The following is an 18,147-nucleotide window of genomic DNA, read 5'->3' on the forward strand; positions in this document are numbered from 1 at the left end:
TGTCACCAGCACAGGATATAAGGATTAATGTAAGAGGAATGAAAATAGGCTAAAAAAGTAAATTTAAGTATATCTAAAATAAGCAGGAGAGAGTGGGGACGCAGGCCATGTCTGAAATCTAATGGAAAACTCAGGTAGGATCATATGAAGTCAGAATTTGGTAAAGAACATCTGAAAAAGTTTTTTAAAAAAGTCCTCTTACTTAAAGCACACCCAGCGATCCTAATTCTAGAAATATAGCCTAAGGATCCCAAAATACCAATTCAAAAGAACATATGCACCCCTATATTCATAGCAGCACTATTTACAGTAGCTAAGATCTGGAAACAGCTGAAGTGCCCATTGGTAGTTGAGTGGATTGAAAAAACTGTGGTACTTTTACATGATAGAATGCTACAAAGCTGTAAAAAAGAAGGAAATCTTACCTTTTGTGAAAGCATGGATGGACCTTGATATTATTATGCTAAGTGAAATAAGCCAGTTAGAGAAAGACAAGTATTATATGATCTCATATATAGAGCCTAATGAACAAAATAAACTAACAAAATAGAAACAGAAGCATGGGTACATGGAACAGACTGATAGCTGTCAGGGGAGAGGTGGGAGGGCAGGACTGGATAAAAGAAGATGAAGGGATTAGTAAAAAAAAAAAGTATATATACATAATACACACAGACAACAGTGTGATAGTGGCCAGAAGGAAGCAGGGCGGGGGCTGGGTGGAGATGGGCAAAGTGTGGGGGCAATGGGGACAACAAAAAAGCATACACACCATTGAGTCATCTTAAAATTTATTTAAAATTATTCTCTAAAAAGAAAAGAAAATTTATACTACAAGAAATTTATACTACAGAGAAGTATCATGAGAAAAATGTATTAACAGGATCTGGCAGAACTAGAGGAGGCAATGGATGGCATATGCCATTCACTCAACTATAAGAATCCAAGTTCTGGAGCCAACTTTCTATATGTCCATAAGAGACCCATTCATGGCACAAAACCAATTTGATCTGTAGATCATATCTCAAGTAAAACCAAGAGATCTAATACATATGTAAATATTAATCGAGTAAATTGAGAGGGATTAAAAGTGATTTGACTACCACTTATTCCTTATTTTAAAAACAATAGTACTCTAATTAAGCTCCTGTGATTATGGCTTGAGAAGTCGCTTTCACAGAGATGAAGCCAGGAGAACCTTCTGGGTAACTGCAGAATGCAAAAAAGGCAGTGCAATAGAAAACAGGAGCCAAAATATGGGTTTCTCCATAATCAACTGAAACATTGGGGAGAGAAAAATCCATACTTATTCCTGCAGTAACTATTTGTAATTTTCTATGCATCATGAAAATCATTCCCCATTATCAGTTTCTGTTCCCAAAGTCAAATATCACTTATTTTAGTTCTTACAGCCTCCTCAGCAATTTCTGAATTCCTTGCTTGATCTCCTTGGTTCTCACACCATAAACGATGGGGTTCAGAGCTGGGGGGATCAGGTGGTGCAGGATGTTGAGCAGGATGGGGACATCTGGGGGGATTCTCCTCCTGGCCAGGTTAGTGATGACCAGAACCAGCAGGACTGTGCTGAAGAAGAGGATGAGGATGAAGTGGGAGCCACAGGTGCTCAGGGCCTTGGCTGCAGCCCCCTCAGCCTTGATCCTTAGCACAGCTTTCAGGATGAAGGAGTAGGAGAGAACAATAAGGATGAGGTCAGAGCCCAGTAGGGTCCAGCCTGTCACAAACTGGTAGAGCCGGTTGAAGGTGATGTCATCACAGGAGAGTTTGGACACAGAGAGGTTAGTGCAGATGCAGTTCTTGATGATGTTCTCTGCACAATATCTGAGTCGGGAAGAGAGTATAGGGATAGGCATAGTAAGAATGCCATTCCGGGCCACAACAAATGTGGCTGCCCTAGCCACAAATTGATTAGTGATGATGGATGGGTATCGTAGTGGGTGGCAGATGGCCACATAGCGGTCATAGGCCATGACCATGAATGTGCAAGACTCCATGGTCAAGAAACTATTCATGACAAACATCTGGAGGAAGCAGGCAGAGAAGCTGATGGACCTGAGGTCAAACCAGAAGATGGCCAGGACCTTGGGGATGACAGTGAGGCAGAGCACCATGTCCAGCAGGGAGAGGAGGCTGAGCAGGTAGTACATGGGCTCGTGCAGAGACGCCTCCAGCCGGATGGTGATCAGAAGGGTGGCATTGGCCCCCATGGCCAGGAGGAAGAGGAGGCTGAGGGGCAGGGACAGCCAATGCTGCCAACTCTGGTAGTTAGGGAAGCAGATGAGTAGGAATTCAGAAACTGGAACAGTGGAGGAGTTACTGGGTGATGCCATGTAAAGATTCTTGATCACAGCTGACAGTTCAGAAAACTTTAAAGGTAAAATAAAAATAAATCCATCCAGATATGATAAATACTCATGGAGAAGTAATTCATTTTCCAAAGAACCATTGAAAGATAATCATAGTTAAGTGTTGGTACTATCTACATGCTTAATAAATATAAACCAATCCAGTCTGTAAAAAGTCCTACAAGTAGAATGATAGGATGATCTGTTTTTTTATTTGTCTGGCATAATTGCCATTTATACCCCTTTTTCACTTTTAATAGTTTCTTAACTTGTTTCATAAACTACATGATCATCTTTTATTAAAAAAAAGATTTTATTTATTTATTTTTAGAGAGAGTGGAAGGGAGGGAGAAAAAGAGGGGGAGAAACATCAATATGAGAGAGATAAATTGATCAGTTGCCTCACGCACGTCCCCAACTGGGGACTTGGCCTGCAACCCAGGCATGTGCCAGGAGTGGAAATCAAACAGGTGACCCTTTGGTTCACAGGCTGACACCTGATCCACTGAGGCACACCAGCTGGGGCATGAACATGCTTTTTACAAGAAAACACCATTGTTATCTGAATTTTGCAGGTGAGGAAACAAAGGCAAAGGTAATTAAAGTCATTTTACTAAAATCATAATGAAGCCATGACACGTGACCAAGAAGTCTGAATCACAGCTCTTACTACCTTCTCTGCCTCTATAAATGAAAACCCTCACGCAGGCTCTGCTGCTAGAGCAGATAAGCCATAGGCCCCAAACAATCGCCTGCCCCTGTCCTTTCTCCAAGAGAAGACATCACAGGCAAAAAGGACAAGAGCCAATTTACATTCTTAGTTTTTATCTTTGTACTAAGTCTTCAATATTAGGTGGGAATTTGACACTCACAATACACCTCAATTCAGCAAGCCTCCTTTCAAGTGCTCAATAGTCACATGTGGCTACTGGCTATTCTATTGGGCAGTACGGGTCCAGACTTTTTGGAAAACTAAACATCTCTCTTTATTTTGCTTACCACATGAGTTTGCCCTTGGTGTTAGCCACATGGTATCTGTGACTCTTGGGTTATATAGGGGAACTCCTTTCATTTAGTTCTATTTCTGGGTCATATCAAAATTACAGTTTATATTTTCTTTTTCAATACTTTTCACCAATGTTTCTTTAGAGATTTCTTAGCAAAGTAAACTTTCAAATTCAGGATGGAAATACCTTATTAAGGACAGAGACAATCAACAGATTCAGAGCTCCCAGTTTAGGTGACACAGATGCCTGTACCAGAGTCCAGGACTTTCCAGCAACACAAAACTCCTTGACTCAGGCTAGATATCACTTGTCCCTTACTTCTACCTTAAGCTGGTGGAGTTATTTATTTATTTTTTAAAAGAAGCAATGTCACTATTTAGTAAAGAATGCCAAAATATCAGATAGTTTCAAATGTGTTCATAGGAACATTATTCTTTCACATAACATATACTTGGCAACTGGAACTAGGTTTTATTAACAAAGGGTGGCCAAAGATCTGACGCTCAAAATATAGAAGTAGAATTAGAAAACAACTGTAGATTCAGACATAATCCAGATAAAAACCATCCTGTTAGTTAGACTGTACCTGTTCCCAGATTCCAGTGACCTTGAAGAAGTAAATCTATTTCTATAAAGTCATCTGCTTTGTTCTCAGTTGGTTATAGTGTTCTTTTTTTCCAGGATCAAAACACCACAAATATACTATTGACTCCACACCTTGTCTGAAGTCTTCTGGGGAGCATGGTTGTTTGAGCAATGGAAAAGCTTTTTTATCCCACCTAGAGAAGCAGGAAAGAACACTGGGAGACAAGGCAGGATGATCTGGAAAGCCAGGAGGGAAAATCAGGCAGCCGGGATTATTGTCCTATCATATGTGGTGCTTCTAGGGCAATAGTCTCTAGGGGTGACTGAATTGACGTGAAGAATATAAATTCCTGGTCTCCAGTTGCCACAGGCTATTAATAAGGAAGGTCTAGTTTTAATTTGGGAACACTCACCTTGAAAGTCTTGGCTTTTCTAAAAGGGTACTATACAGCTTATACTAGAAAAATTTGTTCCCGTATGAAAGCAGTGACCCACTAGATTTGGGGTATTGGTAGCCTCTGAATCTGCAGCACCATATGTGTTGTAGTCCTACCAGAATAATTTCTCCTCCCAGCTTATATTGCATACTTGGAGTGCTATATGCCTCATAATTCCCATTGTCATGACTTTCCTGGCTCTAAAGCAGACCTACTAGCTCAAGCAGACTGTACTGTATTGCTGCTACTTATGACTGCTTACCGTACCATGTGGACCAGCTCCTCAGAGGCACCAGAGGCTATTTTCAGGGACCTAAGCTCTATTCTGTCCCTTCCCTCCCCATAGCCCATGGGGGCTAAAACCACTTTAGACATCTGATTTAGACCATAAGCCTTACTCCTGGGGGGGCATAGAGGAATGGGGCAAAAGAAGTGAGAGAGCAGCAAGAGTAGAAAAAACAAAGAAGACAAAATTTAGTATGGGAATATTGATGAAGAGGGAGAGAGTTGAGGGAAACCAGGAAGATGGCAGCTGGGCGGCATGAAGTGATCTACATAAAGAGCATATATGCCTGAATAAACATCTACTTTTGCACTTGGGACAAACAGAAATTTATTTTAGACATTAAATGTCTAAATGGACAAGTGAAACACTTATATATTGATTTACCTTTTTGACTTTAATTTTTTTTGATTACAATTGATTTGTAATTGGAGGAGGAAAACAAGAAGAAGAGAACAAGGAGGAAGAGGAGGAGTGGGAGGGAAAGAAGAAGAAAAGAAGAACAAGAACTCATTTACATCTATGCAATATAATGTGTATACATTCGACATACTGAACAAACATTTTTATACTATTTATATATTCTTGAAAACAGTAAGAAGTAATAAAGAGTGATTGTACAGATGGAAAAACTTTTTTTAAGGGTTCAGGCTGTTTTTTGAAAGATTTTAAATTTACTTTTATTTTATTTTATTTTTTAAGTATTTAACATTTAATTAAGTAGAGACAAATCTTAAGATGTCCTTCTGGTTCTTTAATTCTTTCTTTCTTTATTATTATTATTTTTATTGTTGTTCAAGTACAATGGTCTCCATTTTCGCCCAACCAAGCCCCCCCATACCCACTTCCCACCCTTGAAACTACCCCTTTTGGCTTTGTCCATGTGTCCTTTATACATGTTCCTTGATGGCCCTTCCCCTATTATCCCTCTCCCCCCCACCTCTCTGGTTACTGTCAGTTTGTTGTTTATTTCAATGTCTCTGGTTGTATTTTGCTTACTTGTTTTGTTGATTAGGTTCCACATATAGGTGAGATCATATGGTATTTGTCTTTCACCGCCTGGCTTATATAACTTAGCATAATGCCCTCCAGTTCCATCCATGCTGTTGCAAAGGATAGGAGCTCCTTCTTTCTGTTGTGTAATATTCCATTGTGTAAATGTACCATAATTTTTTGATCCATTCATTTACTGATGGGTACTTAGGCTGTTCCCACACTTTGCTATTGTAAATAATGCAGCACTGAATATTGGGGTGCATAGGTTCTTTTGAATTGGTGTTTCAGGATCCTTAGGGTATAATCCCAGCAATGGTATTGCTCAGGTCAAAAGGCAGTTCCATTTTTAATTTTTTGAGGAAATTCCATACTGTTTTCCACAGTGGCTGCACCCATTTGCATTCCCACCAACAGTGCACTAGGGTTCCCTTTTCTTCACAACCTCTCCACCACTTGTTTTTTGTTGATTTGTTTATGATGTTCATTCTGACTGGTGTGAAGTGGTATCTCATTGTGGTTTTAATTTGCATCTCTCTGATGGCTAGTGATGTTGAGCATCCTTTTATATATATCTGGGCCCTCTGTATGTCCTCCTTGGAGAAGTACCTATTCAGGTCCTTTACCCATTTTTTAAGTGGGTTGTTTGTCTTCCTGGTGTGGAGTCATGTGAGTTCTTTACATATTTTGGAGATCAAACAATTGTCCAAGGTATCATGGGCAAATATGTTTTCCAATATGGTTGGTTCACTTTTCATTTTAATGCTGTTTTCTTTAGCTGTGCAGAAACTCTTTATTTTGATGATGTCCCATATGTTTATTCTTTCCTTTATGTCCCTTGCTCTAGGGGACATATCAGTGAAAACATTGCTTTGTGGAATATCTTAGATTTTCCTGCCTATGTTTTCCCCTAGGACTTTTATGGTGTTGCAACTTATGTTTAAGTCTTTTATTCACCTTGAATTAATTTTTGTGTATGGTGTAAGTTGGTGATCAAGTTCCTTTTTTTTTTGCACGTAGCTGTCCAGATCTCCCAACACCATTTGTTGAAGAGGCTATTTTTACTCCATTTTATGCTTCTGTCCCCTTTGTTGAATATTAATTGACCATAGAGACTTGGGTTTATTTCTGGGCTCTCTATTCTGTTCCTTTATTTTTAGAGAGAGGGGAATGGAGGGAAAAAGAGATAGAGAGAAACATCAATGTGTGGTTTCTTCTTGGCTTCCCCCTACTGGGGACCTGGCCCTGAACCCATGCATGTGCCCTGACTGGGAATCAAACCAGCAACCCTTTGGTTCACAGGACAGCATTCAATCAATTGAGCCACACCAGCCAGGGTTAGATGGAAAATCTTAATGGAATCTGAAAGGATCGAGGACCTGGAAGATGTATGTCTGCCATAGGTGCCAAAGAAGAGATCAGGGGTGGTCAAGGTAAAGCAATATACCCTAAGGACCAAATTCTGATATAAACATCTATACTTAAACCAATCAACCCTTTACAACAAAAGCCATGTCAGGCTCTGTCATGCTGAAACAGGGGACACCGAAGACATCTATGTCCTTTGCAAGCCAGGGGACAGGCAGATCTTTGGAAAGTCATTGTAGTAAGTTAGTTTCTTTACTGATAGAAACTACCACTCTAATTTGGCTCTGGTTTGCTAAGGTTGGAAGACTGTGCTTAACAATTTGGTAAGGCAAAATTCCTAAGTAACCATAGAATCCAGGAAAGGGAGATTTCCTTTGAAGCAATAGAAAACAAAGATTCACAGTGTAAAGTATACATTGTTTTCTGAGATAGTAAGAAAAAAAGAGAATCAAAACTCATTCCATCATTACAAGTAAAATTTTCTATCCAGCATAAAAATAATTCCTGACTTTTATTAACAATGTGAAACATGGACCTGATGCTTTCTACCTATTACAAACTCCTCAGTAGTTTCAGGATTCCCTGCTTGATCTCCTTGGTTCTCACACCATAAACGATGGGGTTCAGAGCTGGGGGTATCAGGTGGTGCAGGATGTTGAGCAGGATGGGGACATCTGGGGGGATTCTCCTCCTGGCGAGGTTAGTGATGACCAGAACCAGCAGGACTGTGCTGAAGAAGAGGATGAGGATGAAGTGGGATCCACAGGTGCTCAGGGCCTTGGCTGCAGCCCCCTCAGCCTTGATCCTTAGCACAGCTTTCAGGATGAAGGAGTAGGAGAGAACAATAAGGATGAGGTCAGAGCCCAGCAGGGTCCAGGCTGTCACAAGCTGGTAGAGCTGATTGAAGGTGATGTCATCACAGGAGAGTTTGGACACAGACAGGTTAGTGCAGATGCAGTTCTTGATGATGTTCTCTGCACAATATCTGAGTCGGGAAGAAAGGATTGGAACAGGAAGAAAAAACAGGGCATTCCGGGCTACAACAAACATAGTAGCTCTAGCCACAAATTGATCAGTGATGATGGATGGGTATCGTAGTGGGTGGCAGATGGCCACATAGCGGTCATAGGCCATGACCATGAATGTGCAAGACTCCATGGCAAGGAAGTAATTCATGATGAACATCTGGAGAAAGCAGGCAGAGAAGCTGATGGACCTGAGGTCAAACCAGAAGATGGCCAGGACCTTGGGGATGACAGTGAGGCAGAGCACCATGTCCAGCAGGGAGAGGAGGCTGAGCAGGTAGTACATGGGCTCGTGCAGAGATGCCTCCAGCCGGATGGTGATCAGAAGGGTGGCGTTGGCCCCCATGGCCAGGAGGAAGAGGAGGCTGAGGGGCAGGGACAGCCAATGCTGCCAACTCTGGTAATTAGGGAAGCAGATGAGTAGGAATTCAGAGACTGGAGCCGTGGAGCAATTGCTGGGTGAGGCCATGTAAAGAATTCTGTACAAACTAGAAATTCAGAGTCCCTTAAAATGTACAACAAAATATATCACCATTGAAAGTATATGTTCTATAATCAACAAAAGAAACAAGCAAACAAAAAATAACCAGAGACATTGAAGTTAAGAACAATGTAACAATAGCCAGAGGGGAGTGGGGAAGGGATAGTGGGGAGAGATATTTACAGGAACTACTATAAAGGACACAAGGACAAAATCAAGGGAGAGGGTAAAGGTGGGGGAGGGAGGTGGGATTGGCTGTGGTGGAGTGGAGGGATGGGGAGAAAATGCAGGCAGTTGTAATTGAATAATAATAAAAAATAAAATAAATAAAAAAGAAAGTATATGCTCTAGATGCGGTGGAACTCAGTTTCCATTGGGTTTCTTAAACTGTTCCAATGGAGTTTTCAAATTATCGTCATCATCAATCATCGCTGACATTTAACTTGTCATATGCTAAGCATTATGCAGAATGTTTACATTCACAATCTCACTTTATCCTTTTAAAAAACACTTCAGAGTAATTAATACTGTTATACTAATTTCACAAGTAACTAAGGGTACAGGTAAAATGGAGCAGAGTAGTTGCAACAGGATCAGAGAGCCAGTGAGGGGTGAAGGATCAGGGAATCTGACTTAGTGTTTGTGCTTCCAGCCACCACACAAGATTTAGACTCAGCCAGAACAGTTACTAAACTAACCCCTTCCCTCCTTCAGTGTAGAAGGGTTAGCCATGTGGAGGGCTCTGTTACCTGACTCCATACATTTGGGCAGAGACTGACATTGAGATTCTATATTTTCACTCATCAGAACATACTGGGTTAGAGGTAGAGTAGCCCTTGACCCCACCCAAAGGCAGTGATTTCTTTCAGACCCAAAAAGGGTTTCAGTTTAAAGGCATAATGTTTATCATTCTCTTACTGGATTTTTTGATGTTGTTTGTCTGCAGAGGTCCAAATGTGTCTTCTTTTGTTTGGATCCTTTAGAAGGGACTCTGAATTTCCTATTGTGGTGACAGAGACAGTCAGTATGGAGAGATACAGCAAGGGCTTCACCAAAAACAGAATGGAAGCTAGCTAGTGTGTGAATGCAGTCATATAAACCTACATATCCCTTTATCTGGTAAGAAAAATTGTCTATAATTCTTTGGGGCCAAGATTCAATTTTTTCAGCATATGAAATCTATGTTCTTTAAGCTCATCTGCTTTGACTCCAGTTATTTCCCTAGTTGGTTCTGCCTTATCTTTCTCACTGCTAAACAAAGAGCAGGGTAGTCAAGTTCTGATTAACAGTAATGGCTGTAACAGCAAAGGAGCAGGTAAAAGCCAGAGAATGATGACAGGAGGAGAGAGGGAGCCCAGGAGCCATACAGCCAGTAGAGTTGGGATTACTGATTCTGCTCAGTCATTCCATCTGATAGTCTTCTCCAGGAGAGGGAAGTGTAAATGAGGAGATATCAGACTCTAGCTGCCAGAGAACATAATATCCAAAGGCTTTCATTTTGAATATCCCAGACTTTTAAAATAGAGTACAAACACACACACACACACACACACACACACACACACTTACAGGGCTTTAAAAAACCAAGGACTCATGGGTTCAAACCAAGGTAGAGATAATTATGTATCAACTCTCTCCTGTAGTTGCATGAGCGATTAGGCAAATGACCCTCAGTGTGGATCAGGGAAATAAGAAGAATAGACAACATACCCACGTTTTCTGAAAAGGAATGTCCTTTCCAATAACCTCAGTTCTGAATCTTCAGAGTCACGCCATCTATTTAAATAAGCCAGAAAGTATTCAGTGCCTTCTTAATACCTGGTCTTAATGTTAGGTATATTAATTTGCAGCATGAATTTGGAAAATTTTTCTGAGAACTAAACAAATAGAAGGAAATTGAGAGAAAGCACTTGTAATGCAGTATAGTTGTGGCTTTAATAAAGATGATCTTAGAAACAGTAGGAAAGGGTCAGAAAAACAGATGAATGCAATGTGCTATAGTTAAATAATTGGCCTCAGAAAATTCCAAATCTTGCTCTTAAACTAACTCTATGACCTTGATATCTATTCAAACTCCATGGTATCAAGTTTTCTCATTGATGACATAAACACATGATGTTTAAATTTAAGGTGTTGTTCTGGGGAGGGAAGGTGGCTTTCATTTCCTTAGGTCCCATTAAGCAAGCTGAGAGCATCAGACAAGCATATAACCAAGAGGCCATATTCACCTGGTGGATATGCTTGTAGGTAATGGTAAGAGAAGAAAGGCCTGTCTAGATGGATGCTCAGTCATGATTAGTAATGAGGTGTTTGGACTTGTACATCTGAGTTCCTTGGAGGGAAGAGGTAGGAGAACAGAGTGTTGGAAGAAAATGACCAAAGGTATGCAGTGGCATCTGCAGCCATGTGAGGTTCACCTGGTAGCAGGCCTGTTTTTTACACTATAAAGAACCACAAAAAATTTGAAACGGAGTGGGGGTGATGTGCTACAGATGAGACAAAGACTAATAAATAGAAGGTAAAGGATCCTGGATGGTCCACAGAAGAAGTGATTGAGAGCTGAACAAAAGCTATGCACATGGAGAAAAAATGATTTATTTGAGGGGTGGGAGGACTACAGAATTCAGTGTAAGAAAAGTCGAGGGGGCAGAGAGGGACCGGAGTCAAGAACATCACTGAGGATCTTTAAAACATGTTTACAATATCCTTAAAGGAGGACATTTTAATTGAGACAGAAAAAAATGTCCTTTTCAGAATTCCTACAGCACAGATATATTCTCCCAGGCAGTAATGCACTTTCATATCTGTTTCATAGTCCCTTTTAAATTTCTTAATAGCTGGGATCATTTTCCTGTCTGTCTGCATTCTCCTCCTGACCTGAGAAATGAGGGTTTATTGGCTATCTGGGCATTGTTTCGAGCTACAATACTCCAATGCTATTAGTTTGCATTCACAGACTGATATTCACAAGGAAGTTGTAGTGGTTCCTTGTCCTAAGAGCTAATGAACAAAATGTAGTCTTTGATTATAAAATATTGACAGTCTGGGAAGGTCAGACAAGTACTGAATTAACCAAATAACAACAGAAGATCCACGCCCAGATAGGATTGCCTAGGAAAGGGGTGATCACCTTGGCTCATAGATTGAGACTAGTGCAGAGACTAGTTGAGACTAGTGAAGAAAGGGAGATTCTGACCCAACCAGGCACAGTCTTGACCTCCCAGCCATGACATGGGTGGGAGTCTTTGAGCCTACAGAAGTTTTGGACCCACAACACTTGTAAGTCCACAGTGTTGCTCGGCCTCAGCTCTGAATGAAATAGAAGCTTTAGTTCAGTCTGTGCCACTCACCTTTATTCCAGGATCTGAGCATCTTGGCACCTTTGGCATCTATGCCCTATTGAAAGAGTTCTATCTCCTGTACACACCAGGTTCCCAAATGCCCCTCCTGTCATCGTTATCATGATTCCTGTGTTCCTCATGTGTTCCTCATGATTTTCCTGGACCCGGCTTGAGACTTACCATCTTCAGAAGGCTGTACTACTGCTGCTTCTGTCTGTTGGACAAAGCATGTAAACTGTCCCTTCAAGGGCTCTGGGGGATGTGTTTATGGGCCCTGGCTCCACTATGGACTTTCCCTCTCCATTGCTCAAAGCGCATGTTTCCTGGAGAGGCATCTGCACCCTGAATCTCTGTGGTCTATTTCTCAAGAGAGTATGTTATAAACAGCTTAATTTAGCATTGTGAATAGAGTGTGGGCAAAGGATATCAAAGGCTCTTGGGGGCTGTCCAAATAAAGAAAAAGAAACTTTGGGAAAAGAAGGGGGAAAGTGAGTGATGAGGTTCTCCTCAGGAAAATTTCTATGGATAGACCTGTGGGTAAGAACTGAATAAACTATCTTTAGCACTGCAACTGTAGAGGGAGATGGTAGGGGAACATTCCCAGCCAGTCAAAGGGACATATATCTGGAAGGAGCATGGACCATGTACAACTGAGGGGACAGGGAGCACTTTTCCTTTGAGCCCTTCTTTCAATGGGAACATAGAGTCCTGCTCCCAAGGAAATGTGTGGGAGTGACTTCAGTATACCCATGGTCTCATGTCTAATTGTACTTTCATGGCTGTATTTTGCCTAAACTGTTTCCTGAACATGGTTATAGAAAATGCAAATGTTAACAGTACTCATCTTCCATAGAACCACACTTGGCTTTGATTTTGTTGGAAAACAGTGAGATCATCACCAGTGCAGCCACCACTCTGAATCAATGGACAATGGCACCTGGAAAATAGCCTCTCTTGCGAAGATCTCTGGACGATTGTTAGCAGGGATATTCAGGCTAAAGTTAGGATTTTGGGGGGCTTTGGCCACAGAAATCCTGAAAAGAGAAGAGAAAGTGGAGTCTGGTTTTAGGTCTTACACTTTCTTATGACAACTGCAGGGCAGTGATATAGACAGAATGTGATTTCCTTCCCTTTATGCACTAACTCCTCTTCTGCTTTCCATCTACCTTGCCACCTGAAGGTCCTGGATGAATCATCAAAAACCTTGGCAGCATCAAATAAAGTTGATCAATACGCTCAATGAAGAAAATTATTATTAGTGAGTCATCATCATTCAATAAAAGCACGTTGCTGTGGCATACAGTTTACACTGGGCAAGATATCCTGATCCTCAGTGTTTCTTATAAATAAATAATCCCTCTCCACTCTCAATCATGGGGATGTGGAAAAGGGACAACTGGAGGCTTAAGTTTAAACTCTTGTCCTAACATTTTCAGATTACGTCTCCTTGGACAACTTCATAGGCTTTCAGGAGCACATTTTTTTTCATCTTAAATAAGGGGATGTTGAACTTTCTGACAGAAGGTTGTTTATAGAATAAATTGCTTTTATTATTTCATTGAACAAACATTATGACCCTATTTTTATAAAGTGTTATATTACAGGTTAGACATATTGTACAGTAAAGAATGGTTTCTGTAAAACTTAAATCACACCAAGAATTACATTGGTAATAATAATAATAAATAATAAACACATCTTCATTAGGTTCTTAATGTGCCATGTTATTTTACTTGTTACCTGACATGTTATTAGTTCTCATATCAATCTAATGAGATACATATTATTACAGTCAACAACTATAGTTAACAATTCCTGATGAAGAATTAAAAAATATACACATTATGGGTTGAAATGTGTTCCCCAAAAGATATGTTGAAGTCCTAACCTCCAGGTACCTATAAATGTGACCATATTTACAAATAGGTTCTTTGCTGATATAATAAAGTTAGCAGTTACCAGTTAACAAAAAGATTGATGAACTTCATTTCAATCACACCCTGATTGTATATCCCAGGGTTCAAGTTTAAAATGTGTATGTGGAAGGATGATTAGTAGACTTTATTCCTAGTGGGTCCTGGGTTTGATTTTTTGTCTCCTCATCCTCAGAAATTGCCAAAATTTTGTTCAATTTTATACTGATTTTTTCATGATTGGCAAAGTTCTCAGAGCAGCAGTAGCTCTGGATTTAAATCCTGGATTTATAGCTCAATTTTTACCTTCTGCCATATTTTTACGTTTCCTTTTATTAAATTATATTTTATTGTTTATGCTATTATAGTTGTACCCACTTTTCTCCCTTTGCCCACCTCCATGTAATGCCTTCCCCTACTCCCTCAGGCAATCCCCACACCATCGTCTGTGTCTATGGGTCATGTATATATATTCTTTGGTTAATCCCTTCACCACCTTTCATCCATTCCCTTCTCCTCCTTCCCCTCCAACAGCTGTCAGTCTGTTCAAAGTACTATGCCTCTGTTTTTATTTTGCTGGTTAGTTTATTTTCTTCATTAGATTCCACATATAAATGAGATTATATGATATTTATCTTTCACTGATTGGCTTATTTCACTTAGCCTAATAGTCTCCAGGTCCATCCATGCTGTCGCAAAATGTAAGAGTTCCTTCTTTTCTACTGCTGTGTAGTATTCCATTATGTAAGTGTAAATAATGCTGCTGTGAACACAGGGTACATATATTTTTTTGAATTGGTATTTTGGGATTCTTAGAATACATTCCCAGAAGTAGAATCATTGGGTCATAAGGCAGTTCCATTTTTAATTTTTTCCAGAAACTCCACACTGCTTTCCCACAGTGCCATAGGGTTCCGTTTTCTCCACATTCTTGTCAGCACTTATTTGTTGTTGCTTTATTGACGGTGGTCATTCTGGCATGTGTGAAGTGATATCTCATTGTGATTTTAATATGCATTTCTCTGATGATTAGTGATGTTGAACATTTTTTCATATGTGTATGGGCCATCTGTATGTCCTCTTTGGAGAAGTGTCTATTCAGGTCCTTTGCTCATTTTTTAATTGGATTGTTTGTCTTACTATTATTGAGTTGTATAAGTTCTTTATACATTTTGGAATTTAAATGCTTACCAGATATATTGTTGGCAAATATGTTTTCCCATACAATGTGTTCCTTTTTCCTTCTTAACTCATTGCTGTATTTAAAAATATATTGTCATATTATTAATTCAAGCAACTCTGTAGTGACAATTTAGTAGGGTAAAAATTTGAATGTTGACAAGTATTTTATATGCATAATAATTAAATAATATAATAATATAAAATATTCAAGAAGTCCTCACTTGACATCATTGATAGATTCTTGGGAACTGTGACTTCAAGCAAAATGACATATAATGAAACAAATTTTATCACTAGCTAATTGATATAAACAAGAGTTAAGTTCCTACTGCATATTTCTGGCCACAAAAACATCACCAAACTTCTAAATAAAGACTGAAAACACTTGTTATATTAAACATTGAAATAAATGTGAGCTATACAACATTTGATAAAGATTAATAGAAACAAGTAGAATAATCCATTTTCAGCCCACTTATTCCATTTCAGGGACTGGGGTAGCTGGAGCCTACCCAAGTGGCTCAGAACAGACTTCCACCACAGGGCACACACACACAGTCAGACTGGGACAGGTTAGGCACCTCACTTCATCTAACATGCACATCTTGTGGATGTGGGAGACAACTGGAGTGCTTGCAGAAAACCCATGCAGACATGGGAGAACATGCAACTCCATACAGACAGTGGCCCGGGCCAGAGACAATTCTTTTCTCATCAACATTACAATGAAACAACGTTGAATAAAACAACATTGTTTGAGGACCTGCTGCATATATTATATAATACATATTTGTGATATATAAATATATACATACACATGTATATGTGTGCATGTGTGTGTATCTGCATATGCATATGTATATATTCTCCACAGCTTTATGATGTTTATTGTTGCTATTGAGAATATACTGTCAGTAAGCCTGCTGTTCCTTTGTAATGTACCACCTCTCTGGGTTGATTCAGGAATTTTTTTCTTTGCAGTTTTAGAATACTAGCAAATATGTATAGATTTTTCAAAAAATCTATTTGGCTTATGATTCAAGCTTCTTGAATCTGAATATAATTCGCTATTATTTCTTTGAATATTCCTCTTACCCTATTTTCTGTATTCTAATTTGTGGTATATTGGGCCTTCTTATTCAATTGTGTTTATCTTTTCACTTCTATTTCACACTTCATTGTCTTTCAAATTGTACTACTTTTATTTTTTTTTCTCTTGTTCTATTTTTTTAAATTTGTTTTTTAAAATTATTTTATTGTTCAATTACAGTTGTCTGCATTTACCCCCCCACCACTGGCCCCCACCCCAGCCAAACCCACCTCCGTCCCTTGCTTCCACCCCACCCTTGGTTTTGTCCATGTGTCTTTTATATAGTTGTTTCCAAAAACCTTTCCCCCATTATCCCCTCCCACCTCCTCTCTGGTTACCGTCAGTTTGTTCTTAATTTCAATGTCTCTGGTTATATTTTGCTTGCTCTTTTCTTTTGTTGATTAAGTTCCAGTTAAAGGTGACATCATACATAGATTAACCTCTTCAACTTTATCTTCATTTGGTCAATTCTCAACTCAACTTTGCCTATCTTTTGTAATATGTTATTCTTTTCTTTATATCTGTTTTTTGTAACTAAGAAACCATAGTCTAATACAAGGTCATAGAGAGGGGACTGTTATGTTACGTGAAATAAGCCAGTCTGTGAAAGACAAATACCATATGATCTCACCTATAAGAGGAAGCTAATGAACAAAATAGAACCACAGGCATGGAAACATGGAAGAGACTGAAAGTGACCAGAGGGGAAGGAGGAAGGGGATAATGGTAGAAAGAAAGGGAAGGGACTGGGCAGAGAACGTGTATGAATGACCCATGGACATGGACAACACTGAGAATAGGCTGCAGGAGGAAGTATTGGGATGGGTGGAGGAGGGCAAAGGGGGAAAAACTGGGGCAACTGTAACAGAAAATGATACAAAGTAATTTAATAAAAATTAAAGAAAAATTTACCCCTATCTTTTTTCCTAATAGTTTGATAGTTTTTTCTTTTACATTTAGGTTTTTGATACATCTTTTTTATTGAATTTATGGGAGAAACATTAGTTAATAAAACCATGCAGGTTTCAAGTATACAGCTCTATAAGGCATCATCTGCATACTTACTGTGGTCTCAGCACCAAAAATAAAGTCTCTTTTCTCCACCATTTATCCCCTCTTTGACCTCTTCCACATCCCCCACCCTCCTTTCCCTCTGGGAATTACCAGGGTGTTGTTTGATACATCTTGAATTAATTTTTGCCTATACTGTGATTTTATTTATTTCTTATTGTGGCATTTTACAGATTTGAACTGATTTTTCTGTCTCATTTTTTATGATAGAGTTCCTAGTTCAAGAGTACCCCTCTCCTATCATTACCATGAAGATCAGTTTATTTAAAGAATAATACCATTGATGGGAGAACGGGGAGATGTTACCATGTATTGTGATATGCATTCTTTCTTTAGATCTTGATTCCCCCATTCATTTCCTTTTATCTTTGTATTATGACATATCTATAGAGGTACCTTTTTCCTTTAGTTTCCTAATACTTCCCCAGAAACAATGCATTTCTGAAGCTGTCACCTCTGGCCTACTTACTTTCAAGCCACTTTCTTGGAGCCAGTGTTTTTTCAATGACATCCTTGATCTTGGATTAATATTTTAGAATTTAGTGTAGATTTTTTTATTTCTGGAGATTCTATTAGTGTCATGTATATTTCTTCCACACCCCTCTCCTCCTTTCCATTTAATTTTTAAAACTCTCCTTTACCTACACTGTGAACCTAAAGTTAGTAATAATTGTAATTCTTTTTATCTTCTTAAAATAATTTGAAATTGTGCCAGTCTCTGTCTATTAATGTTGAAAGAGTGTTCTACTGTCATTTTATTTACACTCCCTCTGATGTTGTGGCTTCTTTGGGAGGATGCATGGTAAGATGCAGAATCAGACAGCCATTATTTTCCTAGAGACAATAAGGATATATATACATACACACACCTGCATCTATATGTATATGTATATATGTTTCTGTGTGTGTATGTGCATACATGTGCATGTTATATATGCACAACACACACGTATTGGTTTGCAACCTCAGGAGTTCTCCAGGTGATATCTGAAACTATTCCCATATATG

At 39.3% G+C, this 18,147-nt stretch overlaps 2 protein-coding genes across 3 annotated transcripts; both read right to left on the reverse strand.

Annotated features, from left to right (window-relative positions):
- Positions 1 to 1,108: 1,108 nt before the first annotated feature.
- Positions 1,109 to 2,467, reverse strand: LOC112317636 (olfactory receptor 56A4). The gene has a single exon (XM_024574715.3). It carries the CDS (start codon positions 2,346 to 2,348, stop codon positions 1,407 to 1,409), a length of 942 nt encoding a protein of 313 aa, XP_024430483.2. The 5' UTR covers positions 2,349 to 2,467; the 3' UTR covers positions 1,109 to 1,406.
- A 3,167-nt stretch (positions 2,468 to 5,634) lies between these two features.
- On the reverse strand, positions 5,635 to 12,215 carry LOC112317642 (olfactory receptor 56A4). Of its 2 annotated transcripts, none has more exons than XM_053924770.1 (4): positions 11,893 to 12,215; positions 10,253 to 10,318; positions 9,461 to 9,542; positions 5,635 to 8,549 (listed from the first exon to the last, which is right to left on the reverse strand). In XM_053924770.1, exon 4 carries the CDS (start codon positions 8,528 to 8,530, stop codon positions 7,589 to 7,591), a length of 942 nt encoding a protein of 313 aa, XP_053780745.1. In that variant the 5' UTR covers positions 8,531 to 8,549; positions 9,461 to 9,542; positions 10,253 to 10,318; positions 11,893 to 12,215; the 3' UTR covers positions 5,635 to 7,588. The 2 variants fall into 2 exon arrangements, with proteins under 2 accessions (XP_053780745.1, XP_053780746.1); XM_053924771.1 differs by having other exon boundaries at positions 12,064 to 12,080.
- Between the last annotated feature and the right edge of the window lie 5,932 nt (positions 12,216 to 18,147).

The sequence above is a fragment of the Desmodus rotundus genome, chromosome 5 (assembly GCF_022682495.2).
Source record: "Desmodus rotundus isolate HL8 chromosome 5, HLdesRot8A.1, whole genome shotgun sequence".
Lineage (NCBI taxonomy): Eukaryota > Metazoa > Chordata > Mammalia > Chiroptera > Phyllostomidae > Desmodus > Desmodus rotundus.

Bases quoted from the DNA above. Each gene is read 5' to 3' on its own strand.
- LOC112317642 (XM_053924770.1), bottom strand. From the start codon at position 8,530: ATGGCCTCACCCAGCAATTGCTCCACGGCTCCAGTCTCTGAATTCCTA.
- LOC112317636 (XM_024574715.3), bottom strand. From the start codon at position 2,348: ATGGCATCACCCAGTAACTCCTCCACTGTTCCAGTTTCTGAATTCCTA.